Here is an 11,574-nt window from a genome sequence, read left to right as displayed (position 1 = left end):
TGCGTCGAAGGCTTCGTAGCACCATGTTCGAGCTTCGAAGGGAGGCCCCCTAATTCGTAGATCCCCTACGCTACGAAACGAGCTATTACATTCAAAGTTCGTAGACGTATTCATCGTAGCGTCGAAGCCATGTAGCAATGTTATTGTGAAGCTACAAATTCGAAGCTATGCTATAAATAGTTTCATCTGGCAACCAATATGACAAAAAAATATAAATAAATGTGGTTTTTATGAGATTTCACCTCCTTTTATTCAAGTTTCATAACACAGCACGGTTGTCCATCAGACAATTACAAAGAATCGAAATACATATTTTTGAGCAAGACTCTGCTTTCAATGCACTTTTCGATCTATTGTTTAGTTACAAACTTTTGTTTAGTTTCATTTGACGAGCTAAGATGTCGGTTATCACAAGATCCACACACGAGTACATGGGAAACACTTTCACTTAATTGTTCTACAACTTTTCCTCCATACAACCTTATGTCTAGCTTACATAGATAAAGTTCACTTGAGCTATTAGGGCAATCACAATCTGGAACATAAAAGACACAGCCATAAAAAGTTGTCCATGGTATAGCTATTCCAAATAGTTCCAGGTCAAGACGGGACCTGTCATTCTGTCCTATAATACCATTTTGTTGAATAACCTGAATATCAAAATACGTTACATTCTGCACATGCAAATTAATCAGAATTCCTATTGCCATTACCAATTGTTTTATGTCATTAATAATAGTATTGGTTGTTTCTTTACATGACAGGCCAACTTCAGATAATGTTTGCCTCACGATTGCTAGTTTCCTTGCTTCTGCCATATGATTCTGGGAAACTATTTGGCCTGACCTGAACAAAGAATATATTACAATGCTTATTATATACAAAGAAGTATACAAGTTTTATATGAAGTTGATTACAAGATTTTGGACATCCTTAGTGTTAGTTTCCGCAGTGGCTTCACCTGACTGGGCCCATTCAGATAGTTCACTTCTACTTCCCTTACAATGGCTGGTTTCCTCTCTGAATGCTGGGTAACAAAAAGAAACATTATTAACAATCTATAATATTTCCCCTGTTAAATCCCTACCATAGAGCAAAACAAACCAGGAAGTGCCTTAAACTGTAATAACGAAAAAGGTTTTTGTATCCCAAAACTTGCAATGTTACGATTATATTAAAGAAGATGTACTATAGACTATAGAGAAAATCAAAATACTCACAGTCACACATTCTTGAACATGCACTTCCTGGCGATTAAATTTCTATAGCAAATATTGAAATGACAGAAAACTCCATGATATCACCTGTCAGATATAGTCAACGAATTTCCAACGATTCAAATTTGCTGAAATTCAATATCGTGTTTGGCTTATCATCTATTACCAATTTAAAACTTTTAATTATTAATAATTCTCCAACCTTCTTACCTATTATAAAAATGTAATTTGTAATTATTATAGTTTACTGTCTTATTTGGCATTTCAAAATTTACTTCAAGCCTTCAATACGCCATTACGCAATATTGTATCGTTCGTCTGCAAACTGCAAAGCTAACAGGTTGTCAGTGAAGTCGCCTTTGTATCTTGTTATCGTTTTCTTCCTACTCAACACTCGTCAGTTCCTAAAACTTGGTAAGTCAAAAGCTTTAATATCTTAGACTACATTTCTAAACTAGATTCGTTTATATTTAACATCTCTGTAGAAGGTTTTCTAGTCCTTGATGTTTTTTCTCTACTTGTGTCGTTCCTTTGAGGTGATTTGTCCAGATTTCGTACTAATAATTCCATTAACAACGATTCCAATTTCATTTGCAGGATGGCGTCTTTGGCTGAGGAAGTTTCTATTCTTTTGAGGTGCAGCTCGCAAGAGTTGAAGCAACACCTTACCTCCAAGGGCTACGACCATTCCACAGCCACCACATTTTTGGGTAATAACTTCATAAATAGCTTATAAGGTAATCCTTGTCTCAACTTCAAGAATGGCTCAGGCCAATGTTCAGCCCCGTCAAAATTTCAGTTGCTTCCGTTGCAAATTTGTAATCAAGGGGGGATACTCATCATTGACAAAACACTTCCGCCATGACCATGCAATGAAAACTTGTAGTAAAAGTAAGGCAAGTTTGGTTTGTGGTCAAAATGGTTGTAAGGAGTCTTTTGACAATTTTTCCGATTTCAATTATCATTTGAGATTTTGTAAATTGTTCGCTAAAGGGAGTTTACCACCTCAGCCAATACCAGTACAACCCGTTCAAAATCCAGTGTCTGTTAATACTGAAGGTGATTTAGATAACAGTTCTCAGGTGTGTGATTTAATGGGAAGTAGCCAATCAGTAGAACTCAAAGACTTTTTTGCAAAACTTATGTTAGATTTAAAAGCCAAACACAATGTCCATCATGCTGCTCTTGATTATTTGTCATTGAAATTAAGGGAAGGGCTTAATGGATTCCAAACTTTAGAATGTGAGGGAAATATTTTTGAAAGAGAATCTACATTGGCTACTGTCATTGAAAGTTTTACACAGCTGGGTTCACAACAGAAACGTACTGGATATTTTAAAACTAATTTTAACTTTATTGAGCCTGAAGAGCTTTTTGTTGATCGTTCTACTGGTACTGTTATGAGGAATGGTAGAATAATGTATCGAGATGTTAATAACACATTTCAGTACATTTTCCTTCGTAGGACCCTTACTGCTTTGTTTTCAAACGATGCATTCAGACGACTGTATTTTTCGGAGGCCCCATCATCTGATGGTTTTATTCGATCGGACAGGGACAGTAATTTTATCAAACTTCATCCATTATTCTCAAACTTTCCAAATGCAATCCGAATTCAACTTTATTATGATGATGTAGAAACTGTTAATGCGCTAGGATCGAAAACAAAAAAGCATGAACTCGGAATGTTTCTTTTCAGAATTTTAAATTTGCCAAATGTTGAGAACTCCAAACTAGCTAACATTTTCCCCATAGCAATTTGCACGTCGATTCAAATTAAGAAACATGGTTTTGATTTCATATTTTCTCGCATCATGGATGAGGTAAAAGAACTCGAGTCAGAGGATGGGATGTTGCTCCATATTCCTGGTTTCACCAATGGTCTTTTAGTTAGAGGCTCTATCGCGGCTGTATGTGCAGACTCTAAGGCCGCCCATGAGCTTGGGGGTTTCCTAAGTCCGTCCGCCAATAAATTTTGCCGACTTTGCTTGATCGACCGCAAAGATATCAAGAATTGTAATTGTTTTGATCAGCTCAACATGAGAAACAGGAACAACTATGAAGATGCTGTTAAAGAATCGTCAGATTGCATAGAAAAATCTAGAGGAACAGGAATTTTAAAAGGATGTCTTCTAAATCTTTCAAAATATTTTCACGTTGCGGAAAACTTTATTCTTGATGCGACGCATGACTTTTTAGAAGGGGTTGTCCCGTTTATGATTAAACTTTTGTTGCGTTATTTAATTTCACTTCCTCAGACCGCCATATCTGCTGCTCTTTTAAATCGTCGAATTGAGCTGTTTCATTATGCGTTTAACGATCTTGCTAACAAACCTTCTCCCAAGTTTACGACTAAAGGTCTTAAAAAAAGGGAAATTATCTAACCAAACAACGGGCCGCACAAAACTGGTGTTTGGTTCGCATGCTACCCTTTCTTATTGGAGATTTGGTGAGCGAAGGTAACGATCATTACACTCATTTTTTACAACTACTTGATATAATGGATATTGTCATGTCACCGAAACTAGCTAATGAACATATCGTTGTGTTGGAGGACTTAATCCGTCAATTTGTCGATAAGTTTACTGAACTATATCCCGATGTGCAACCAATCAACAAATTTCATCATATGGTTCATTTTCCGGATATAATAAGGTTGCACGGTCCACCAGTAAATTACTGGTGCATGAGATACGAAGCTTTTCTCAATATAGTTAAACAGTATTCTAAATCCACAAACAATTTCGTGAACTTCGCAAAGTCTACAGCTGTTCACTTACAGTCCATATTTTGTGCTAACATGAGAGAGTCTGATCGTTTTCAAAAAGAACAATTGCAATCCGGTTCTTCAATAACGGGACTCTTTAGCAGTTTTGTGTCACATAGCATCGAAATTCCTCCAGACGGGGTTGTAAGCAAAACAAAGTGGATAAAGTTTAACGGGTGGGAATATCGTCCGAACTCAGTTGTTTTGATTAAACACAGTTACGAAAGCGTAAGTGGCCTTCCTGAATTTGCCCAAGTTAACACAATATTTGTTTATCATGAAAATCCATATTTTCTTGTTACTTCACTCATTACGTCAAAATTTGACTCGCATTTTCACTCGTTTGAAGTGGAGATGGGCGAAACAGAGTAGAAAAGTGTTGTAGGATTGTGTGAGTTGCCGGAATGTGAACCATTGTGGATAATTGAAACCTTAAAAGAAGATTCACCAGCTTTCGTAAGCTTGAGACACTGGGTTTAAATTTAAAGTATATATGTATTTTTTTCCTTTTCATATTTTTCAGTTCATGGGTTTATTAATATTGTATTTGTTATTCATTATAATATCTTACTTATTGTCTATTTGGTTCTTTAATAGAACAGGAAATTGACGGAGAAACGTTTTTGGGCTTGACAGCCGCAAATTTAGGCGAAATCGGTCTTAAATTTGGCCCAAAGTTGAAGCTGACCGCGTACATTGCCAGGCTTAAAGAAGCTCAGCCCGAAACATCCCCAGTCGAAAGTTTGAAGAATGGATGTCCTACAGAAGAGAAAGATATGGAAAATCAAAATTTGGTCAATGAAATTGTCTCAGCCATTGACGGTGGTGAAATAAATGATTGGGAAGTTGTGATTCGCGAATTTCATACAGAAGATGCCGACAACTCAACTAGTTCTAGCTCAACAAATAGTGGTACATCTGCCGGTTCCATCTCAACAAGCGGTGTCACACCAAGCGGTACAAATTCAACGAACAGTACTGTAACAAACGATCCTACACCGACAAATGGCGCTACTTCAGAAGCGGAAATAGTAAGCATATATTAGAGTTTTAACTGAATAATCAGATTAAATTTATTGCTTATTGCTGTTATCAGGGCAAGATTGATGTTATTAAACTTCTTCAACAATCCGCAAAAGGGAAAGAAATTCTCGAAAATTTCAACGAAAGAGAGAAGCCTTTTCTTAAGGATTGCGAAAGAGAAGAGATAACTCGGATTGTTGTTGCAGACGTCCTTTCCAAAATAGGCCATTTGTATCCTTCTACAGACACTAAGGAACATATGGGCGCTAGTATTACTAATGCATTCACCTGTCTTAAGATAAATCGGCCTGGCGTGTCAAATTACTGTCATTTCTACAACAGAAAAACAGGAGGGTTTATAGATACTAGGCTAAAGACACTTCGGAGATCTCAATCACCATCTAAAAGAAAGCGCTGTTCAACAAAAAAGCCAGAAAAAGGAGAAGATAAGGGATCAAAACGGAAAAATGACGCGATTGCCACAGTCCTTGATGAATCAACGATGTTCAAAGTTGTATTGAAGCTTTATTTCGTATGGTGGTTTTTTAATCATATCTCTTACTTTAGATTCGTTGGCTGCAATCGCACCCATCAATCCCACAAAACCGAACTCAGATACTTCAGTACATGAATGAAACCTTTGAGTGCCGTCAGGCAATGATAGAAACTGATCTTAAATCTGCCACTCTTGTTTTGGAAAAGTTTCCACGTTTCACTGACTTTGATCACGGATTTCTGGTAAGCGAATTACATTTAATTCTGTGAATTAAAGTAACTTATTTTTATATTTAGATAATCAACGAATTTCTTACTAAATATCCCTCCAGTGGAGCATTTGAAGACAACTTTTTGTTGAAACTCAGTAGTAAAATTCGAGAGGTGGCCATCATTGAAAAAATAACAGTTCCAGTCAAATGCTCTGATGGTATAATTAACTGATTACGAGTACATTCATAATAATCAATATTATTTTCTATAGATTGCTTGACGTCTCTAATGCAATGTTTGTTGCTGTTTCCTGCTATACGTAGAATAAGAAGAGAGAGTCAAACGATTTTGTTGGAGCGATTTGTCATAATCCGAAATGTAATATTGGAATGATAACTAATTTGATTGTCCTGGTTATAATCGTCTCTTATTCATTTGCTTAGGAAAACTTCAGTGTAGAAGACTTTGCCCGAAATGAACGTGATGACCATCTGAGGCAGCCTTTTATTCTATGCCTTCAAAGTAGCATCTCGCACCAGCCAACTTCGTTTTTAATTATTGTTGATCACGCGTTCATTCCATGCGGTGAGAAGTCAGCTAATGCATTCAAAGTTTTATTTGCCTCTTTTTATGTTTTCAATGTTCAATGGCCAAGTTATATTGCGCCATTTTATAAATTTTTTGAAGACATCATTTTTTGCATCAAAGACGCAATTACCCCGTCGACTGATGCTTTCATGTCAAAGTTGGATGCGATTATTTAAGCAATGTATTGATTGATCTGTTTGTATTGTTATTTTTCTATCTCATGTTTTCTTTTTCTTTTTGTTGGCCAACATTCTTTATCTCATCTGTTTCTTACTGCCGTATATAACTTTTACTTACTCTTATTGCTTATTATTCGGCTAGTAGCCCGCTAATTGGACGTGACAATACAGATCGAAAAACCCATTCAGATCTATTTCATTTTTTGTATATCGCTGCATGAAAGAACCCCGCTTATCGGAAGGGGATTTCAAAAATCTGAAATTCGAAGACCCATCTTCGACCAACGCATCGAAGGGGTCAACGAATACTAGCATCGAATGTTAGTTGATAGGTCTTCGAAGAAGGGGTCTTCCTGTTTCGAAGCAGTACCCCTCCGAATTCGATGCACTCTTCATTTCGCATCGAGTTCGAAGCATCTTCGATGACCCTAAAAAAATGTGAGTGTACAGCCTGTTGAATCCATGCTACTCACCACTAAGCAAATCGATTGCTTTCGGCAAATGACTGTGCCCTGTAGGAATGCAGCATAAAACTGATTAACTAGGCTTAATCAGGCTAAGAAGAGCAAGGGCAGGCAGCAGGCTGGTCGTAAAAAGAAATAGCTAAATTTTCTTCCTGGGTTAAAGAAGTGGGTGAAAAATTAGGTGAAAGTTTTTGACTTTCGGTGTTGTCACCAGTTGCGATTAATGGAAGAGGGTAGCATTTCGCTGTGCTCCAGACAGTGGGCGTATTTTTTTAAATCTACTGGCTTGGGCTGTTTTTCCTTCCTTAATCAGGCGACGGTGAAATGTGGCGAATAAATTCGGCTCTTAGTTAGCTTTCGGTAACATAGAGCACTGTACCGACTTTGATGTCAGTTATAGACAACCTATTCTTAGCTAGCGTCGCTAGCATGTGTTGGCACGGCAACACGCACTGACTAGGCAGTACGTGTATCGATGCACCTCTCCGTTTTCTCCCTATGCTTCTGCACGGTGTACGGGACGCCTCCTTCCTTTGGTTTTTTTTTGCTAGTTTTTCTTTCGTCGTTTGCCTTTCTTTCGTTCTTTACGTTGTTTTTCTTGTTTACCCAAAATTTTATTTTGCAATGGAAGAAGAAAAAAGGAAACTCTACAATGCCAGAAAAAGAGAAAAGTATCGCAGCAGTGACAAGTGCAAGAAATTCGTTTGGACAGAGCCAGATTCTGATGATTCTTTGGAAGTGGGAAAAAAAGAAAGGAAAAGAAAAGCTGCGGATCGAAAACGGATTGAGGATAAAGACAGAAGTCGTGGGAAAGTACTGGGTAAATTTTGTTTAATACTGTAACTATTTTCACTTTAGTCTACTGTTGTTTGGTTGTTAGCATCAGCACCGCACCCTTACGTTGATCATGAAGAGGTAGTAAGCAATGTTGTAGAAAAAAAAAATACCACAGTGACAGAGGATCGAAGGAGTTTGAACACTTCAAGAGAAGCTCCACTACCTAGTCATCGCTATACCTATTCAAGTAATTTGTTCTTTTCTAGGATTACGTACTCTACTGAGATTGTGAAACATTTTTTCAGGACCCGGTGGTTTGACACAGGATTTCTGTGAAGCAGAAATCTTTGAATCTGTAATGCAACAGACTGATAGAACCAACGAAGTTGGTTGTCTATCTGAATGGAAGAAAAGAAAGGCATCCCAAAAGAAAAAATGGAATGAAATGAGACCTGTTTACGCTGAAGCTCGTACATCTATTGAATGTCCAGATTTTAATTGTTGTGCTATTTGCTGTAGCTCAATCAGCAACTTTGCTGTGTGTTGTATCACATGCAAAAGGGAAATCTGTGTTTCATGTGACAAGGATTTTCATGTCTCCCGTCCCTTTCATCAAAGGACATTTTACATCAAGGATGCAGTTGCATCCCGTAAGCTGTTGCCTAGCAGCTTCGTTGACCGCGATACCTATGAAGTCAATGCTCAAGGTAATCAATAATATTCTCTAGTTATCCGGTAATTTTTCTCTACTATTTTATTGAATTTTCAGGAATACCAGTGCCATGTCAGGTCCCTTCCTCCTGCCCCTCTTGTTTAAAGTCCGGGGCATTGCGTCTGAAAGCGGGTAGTAAAGACAAATATGTTGTCACGTTAGATGGTAATTATTGTCTTTAATCACCAAGAAATTTGCACTGTTCTAAATTTTTTCCAATTATTTTTAGGCCGATTCGACCTTAGTGCAACAATCATTACCTGTTCTAATTGCAATTATTCGAAAGAATTGATGGAGATCGATTATCTTCATTCCCGTTGGTGGCCTGGTGCCGTAACTGGTTCCAGTTATCTATTCAGCGAATCGCTGTTGGAGTTCTGGTGGAACTTAAATCATCAATATTTAGGTGCATCAACCAACAAGTTCATTGCCACCTTGAATCGAATGTCAATAGCAGCTGGAAGGGTAAAAGAAACTGACTATTTTCACTTCAATCTTTTTACTTTTAGATATAAATTTTATTTGCATTTCAGAATGACACAATTGATGTGACTATTTTCGATAAAGCAAGTCGTGAGTACCAAGTGTATCATCATGAAGTAGACATTGGCATTCGTCTACTAGACCTAACAAAATGCCCCTCCTGCGGAGATCCAGCGGACGACCCTGTACATCCTCTTCAAACCGAAGATGGAGTTGGGATTAAAAAACGCCATGCATGTCTTGATGGAAATTTAAAAGTACCACGCCTTGATTCTGCAAGTTGTGGGTTTGTGAGTAATGTTTTAGAAACAGCACAACATCAAATACGTTTTTCTTTCTTAGGGATGGTCAATCTCTTCTTGGTGATGCGGTTATTGCTCCAAATTGGAGAGTAAATGAACACATTTCAACTATAAACACGAATATTGACCAGGTATCTCCCTCCTATGCTTTTTATAGCGTACAGTGCTTCGTAATGAATTAATGATCATTATCAGGGCCAGCGAATAAATCCGTGTGGAGGCGGTATCTGGCAGGCAGCCAAAGAAACATCAGTTGCTAAAAAAAATTACAAGGAAACTGAACTTTTCATTTCTTGTTGTCGTCACCTAATGGTGTTGCTGGCAGTCAACATGTTCGTGGGTGAAACATACCGCCACGCCCACTTTTTGCATGAAAAACTGTACGAAAAAGGATACAGGGTGTTATGCTACGATATAGTCTGCCTCTATTGGAAATGGGCCCCAAAAATAGGGACTATCAGTGAAGACTTCAAAAACCGCTTTGCCCATCTGACAAACGATATGACTGCGTTTTTACCGAGATGGCATGGTATTGCACATGTTTGGCACTGTTTTGTAAGTCATCTCAGTGTTTTCTTCGCTTAATTGCCATTTAAAATTAGGTGTTATTCTATTACAGATCAGAAATGTCGGCCATTATCAGGAAGGTGTAGGGGCGACGGTTGGAGAGGAAATGGAGCAAGTCAACGGTTCCATCTCGTTGTATGGTAACAAAACCAAGCATATGACTGAAAAAAGTATGGTCCAAATTATTAAAATTTTTAAGGGTTAACAATGACAGAACTAGATTTTTTATTTGACAGATCGGAACGACGAGTTGACTGCAGTCATGTTGTACCTGAACAGGGAAAGATTACGGAGGATGCCGACGTTTCTAGCAAAGCGGATGACCAGGGTATCTGTACTTAAAATTGAATCAATCTTTTTGTCAAGCTTAATTTGCTTATCATGTCTAACCTTTTATATAAGGCTCGTATTTTAGCTGAGGCGTACGGAGCCGAGCTTAGAAGAATGTTGCACATATACAATCTGGAAGAAAAAGATTTGGCTGCTGTTAAGGCTGGGCTGATTAAAATGGCTGAAGATTCTGCTGAAAAAAATGTAAATGGTGAGGGACCACCGTCTTATTTGATGTTGGACGTTGAGGCACTTTTTTTTTAGTACCAAAATGCTCAAATTAAAGTGGACAATGCAAGTACATTTTATTTATATTTATAAATTAGTTAATGTTGATTTCATATATACATGTCTTTGCTAGCTTCTAGTATCCCTCGAACTAGGGCTGTTCGTCAAAGAGGCGAAATTTTAAAAAAAGCTTCGAGAATTATTTCGAAAACAAATGACTGGCATCGCAAGGAAGCCGATGACATGGAGCAGTCAGATAAGTAACTTTAGATAATTTCTTGAAAGGGCTTTTTCCTTGGCAAATGGCATCGCAAAAAGGTAATAACTCTAGACACATTTTCCCATTAAAATTTAGTTCAATAGTTGAACCATTCTTCATTCAGATGAATTAAAAAAGAATCGACATTTAGTAGAGACTTGGATGCTCGCATTTCGATACAAAGAAGAAATTATTTTGCTGGAAAGTGAAATGAAAATGTTCCTTCTTTCAACGGAACGGTCAATTCACTTATTACATGAGAGAAGAAACGAGTCCCTAGGTCAAAATTACAACCAAAGACATCTGCGTACAAAGGCATTTGTTATTCAACAAAAATTTGCCCGTTTCAAAAAAGTGAAGGCTGAAGCCAAAGTTCTTTTTGAACTACCCGACTATGAAATGTACGATGTGCTGTCCGAATGTGAATCCGATATTGAATTCAATGGAAAATTTCAAAGGAAATGGATGAATATTTGAATGAATGAATAAGAAATCCTTTGCCAAGTCTGTGTATGTTTTTAAACGTATTCCACTCTGGATGATGATGTCATTGTTGAATACACTGCTTTTAAAACATTAATTAAATTTCTAATAATTTGTTTCGGTATTACTAGAAACGATAGTAATAACCAACAATAATGCTAGTTATTGTTCAATCATAGCGTACTGTGAACGAAATTTTAATTGGCGGGTAAAAACAATGGCCGCCTGTATGCCCGTTAGTGATTGGTTCATTGATTTTACAAATTTAACGTGCAAAATTATGTTTTAGGACGTTTTCAATAGTGCCATTGTGTTCCTCGTGATAAGAGGACCAGGAAAACTGCAACATGGATTGGTTTTAGTGAGATTTATTAAGTGAACGATGTGCAATAAGTTCAGTGTGTAGTACGCCCCCCCCCTCCCTCCCCTAAATTTGACAAAACTTATATGATTAATATCTTTCCAACAAAACATTGGAATGCTATGA

At 37.5% G+C, this 11,574-nt stretch overlaps 5 protein-coding genes across 10 annotated transcripts; 4 read left to right on the top strand and 1 right to left on the bottom strand.

Annotated features, from left to right (window-relative positions):
- Positions 1-227: 227 nt before the first annotated feature.
- LOC116935165 lies at positions 228-1,620 on the bottom strand. 4 transcript variants are annotated; one of them, XR_006644095.1, is made up of 6 exons: positions 1,493-1,620; positions 1,221-1,427; positions 1,088-1,120; positions 918-1,027; positions 714-846; positions 228-650 (listed from the first exon to the last, which is right to left on the bottom strand). XR_006644095.1 is itself a non-coding variant. In XM_045170712.1 (5 exons), the coding sequence occupies exons 2-5, from the start codon at positions 1,088-1,090 to the stop codon at positions 351-353; spliced, it is 546 nt and encodes a 181-aa protein (XP_045026647.1). In that variant the 5' UTR covers positions 1,091-1,120; positions 1,221-1,318; the 3' UTR covers positions 228-350. The 4 variants fall into 4 exon arrangements, 2 of the variants coding, with proteins under 2 accessions (XP_045026647.1, XP_045026646.1); XM_045170712.1 differs by lacking the exon at positions 1,493-1,620 and having other exon boundaries at positions 1,221-1,318; XR_006644094.1 differs by lacking the exons at positions 1,088-1,120; positions 1,493-1,620 and having other exon boundaries at positions 1,221-1,308.
- LOC116925951 lies at positions 1,490-6,666 on the top strand. 2 transcript variants are annotated; one of them, XM_032932720.2, is made up of 9 exons: positions 1,490-1,631; positions 1,703-1,753; positions 1,815-1,927; positions 4,582-5,015; positions 5,081-5,518; positions 5,575-5,745; positions 5,800-5,932; positions 5,987-6,093; positions 6,159-6,666. In XM_032932720.2, the coding sequence occupies exons 3-9, from the start codon at positions 1,816-1,818 to the stop codon at positions 6,477-6,479; spliced, it is 1,716 nt and encodes a 571-aa protein (XP_032788611.2). In that variant the 5' UTR covers positions 1,490-1,631; positions 1,703-1,753; position 1,815; the 3' UTR covers positions 6,480-6,666. The 2 variants fall into 2 exon arrangements, with proteins under 2 accessions (XP_032788611.2, XP_032788612.2); XM_032932721.2 differs by lacking the exon at positions 1,703-1,753 and having other exon boundaries at positions 1,501-1,631.
- LOC123466290 lies at positions 1,876-4,658 on the top strand. Its single transcript, XM_045170710.1, has 2 exons — positions 1,876-3,676; positions 3,746-4,658. The coding sequence occupies exon 1, from the start codon at positions 1,979-1,981 to the stop codon at positions 3,599-3,601; it is 1,623 nt and encodes a 540-aa protein (XP_045026645.1). The 5' UTR covers positions 1,876-1,978; the 3' UTR covers positions 3,602-3,676; positions 3,746-4,658.
- A 775-nt stretch (positions 6,667-7,441) lies between the features above and the next one.
- Positions 7,442-9,713, top strand: LOC123470675. Its single transcript, XM_045171227.1, has 9 exons — positions 7,442-7,766; positions 7,827-7,970; positions 8,029-8,430; positions 8,493-8,600; positions 8,665-8,900; positions 8,969-9,204; positions 9,261-9,351; positions 9,416-9,619; positions 9,672-9,713. The coding sequence occupies exons 1-9, from the start codon at positions 7,445-7,447 to the stop codon at positions 9,711-9,713; spliced, it is 1,785 nt and encodes a 594-aa protein (XP_045027162.1). The 5' UTR covers positions 7,442-7,444.
- On the top strand, positions 9,640-11,184 carry LOC123470365. Of its 2 annotated transcripts, XM_045170570.1 has the most exons (6): positions 9,640-9,775; positions 9,840-9,957; positions 10,024-10,115; positions 10,190-10,328; positions 10,479-10,663; positions 10,729-11,184. In XM_045170570.1, the coding sequence occupies exons 1-5, from the start codon at positions 9,722-9,724 to the stop codon at positions 10,607-10,609; spliced, it is 534 nt and encodes a 177-aa protein (XP_045026505.1). In that variant the 5' UTR covers positions 9,640-9,721; the 3' UTR covers positions 10,610-10,663; positions 10,729-11,184. The 2 variants fall into 2 exon arrangements, with proteins under 2 accessions (XP_045026505.1, XP_045026506.1); XM_045170571.1 differs by lacking the exon at positions 10,729-11,184 and having other exon boundaries at positions 10,190-10,415; positions 10,479-10,525.
- The last annotated feature ends 390 nt before the right edge of the window (positions 11,185-11,574 follow it).

This window comes from Daphnia magna, linkage group LG3, assembly GCF_020631705.1.
Source record: "Daphnia magna isolate NIES linkage group LG3, ASM2063170v1.1, whole genome shotgun sequence".
In the NCBI taxonomy this organism is placed as follows: Eukaryota; Metazoa; Arthropoda; class Branchiopoda; order Diplostraca; family Daphniidae; genus Daphnia; species Daphnia magna.
The sequence above is the reverse complement of the archived record's forward strand: the minus strand, read 5'-3'. Positions and strand labels throughout refer to the sequence as shown.

Bases quoted from the DNA above. Each gene is read 5' to 3' on its own strand.
- LOC116935165 (XM_045170711.1), bottom strand. From the start codon at position 1,048: ATGTTTCTTTTTGTTACCCAGCATTCAGAGAGGAAACCAGCCATTGTA. The intron at 847-917 runs GTAATCAACTTC...TTCTTTGTTCAG, and splicing joins CTAAGGATGTCCAAAATCTT to GTCAGGCCAAATAGTTTCCC. The intron at 651-713 runs GTAATGGCAATA...TTTGATATTCAG, and splicing joins TTAATGACATAAAACAATTG to GTTATTCAACAAAATGGTAT.
- LOC116925951 (XM_032932720.2), top strand. From the start codon at position 1,816: ATGGCGTCTTTGGCTGAGGAAGTTTCTATTCTTTTGAGGTGCAGCTCG. The intron at 5,519-5,574 runs GTTGTATTGAAG...CTCTTACTTTAG, and splicing joins ATGAATCAACGATGTTCAAA to ATTCGTTGGCTGCAATCGCA. The intron at 5,933-5,986 runs GTATAATTAACT...TATTTTCTATAG, and splicing joins TCCAGTCAAATGCTCTGATG to ATTGCTTGACGTCTCTAATG.
- LOC123466290 (XM_045170710.1), top strand. From the start codon at position 1,979: ATGGCTCAGGCCAATGTTCAGCCCCGTCAAAATTTCAGTTGCTTCCGT.
- LOC123470675 (XM_045171227.1), top strand. From the start codon at position 7,445: ATGCTTCTGCACGGTGTACGGGACGCCTCCTTCCTTTGGTTTTTTTTT. The intron at 7,767-7,826 runs GTAAATTTTGTT...TTTGGTTGTTAG, and splicing joins AAGTCGTGGGAAAGTACTGG to CATCAGCACCGCACCCTTAC. The intron at 8,431-8,492 runs GTAATCAATAAT...TTGAATTTTCAG, and splicing joins CTATGAAGTCAATGCTCAAG to GAATACCAGTGCCATGTCAG.
- LOC123470365 (XM_045170570.1), top strand. From the start codon at position 9,722: ATGACTGCGTTTTTACCGAGATGGCATGGTATTGCACATGTTTGGCAC. The intron at 9,958-10,023 runs GTATGGTCCAAA...TTTATTTGACAG, and splicing joins CAAGCATATGACTGAAAAAA to ATCGGAACGACGAGTTGACT. The intron at 10,116-10,189 runs GTATCTGTACTT...CTTTTATATAAG, and splicing joins TAGCAAAGCGGATGACCAGG to GCTCGTATTTTAGCTGAGGC.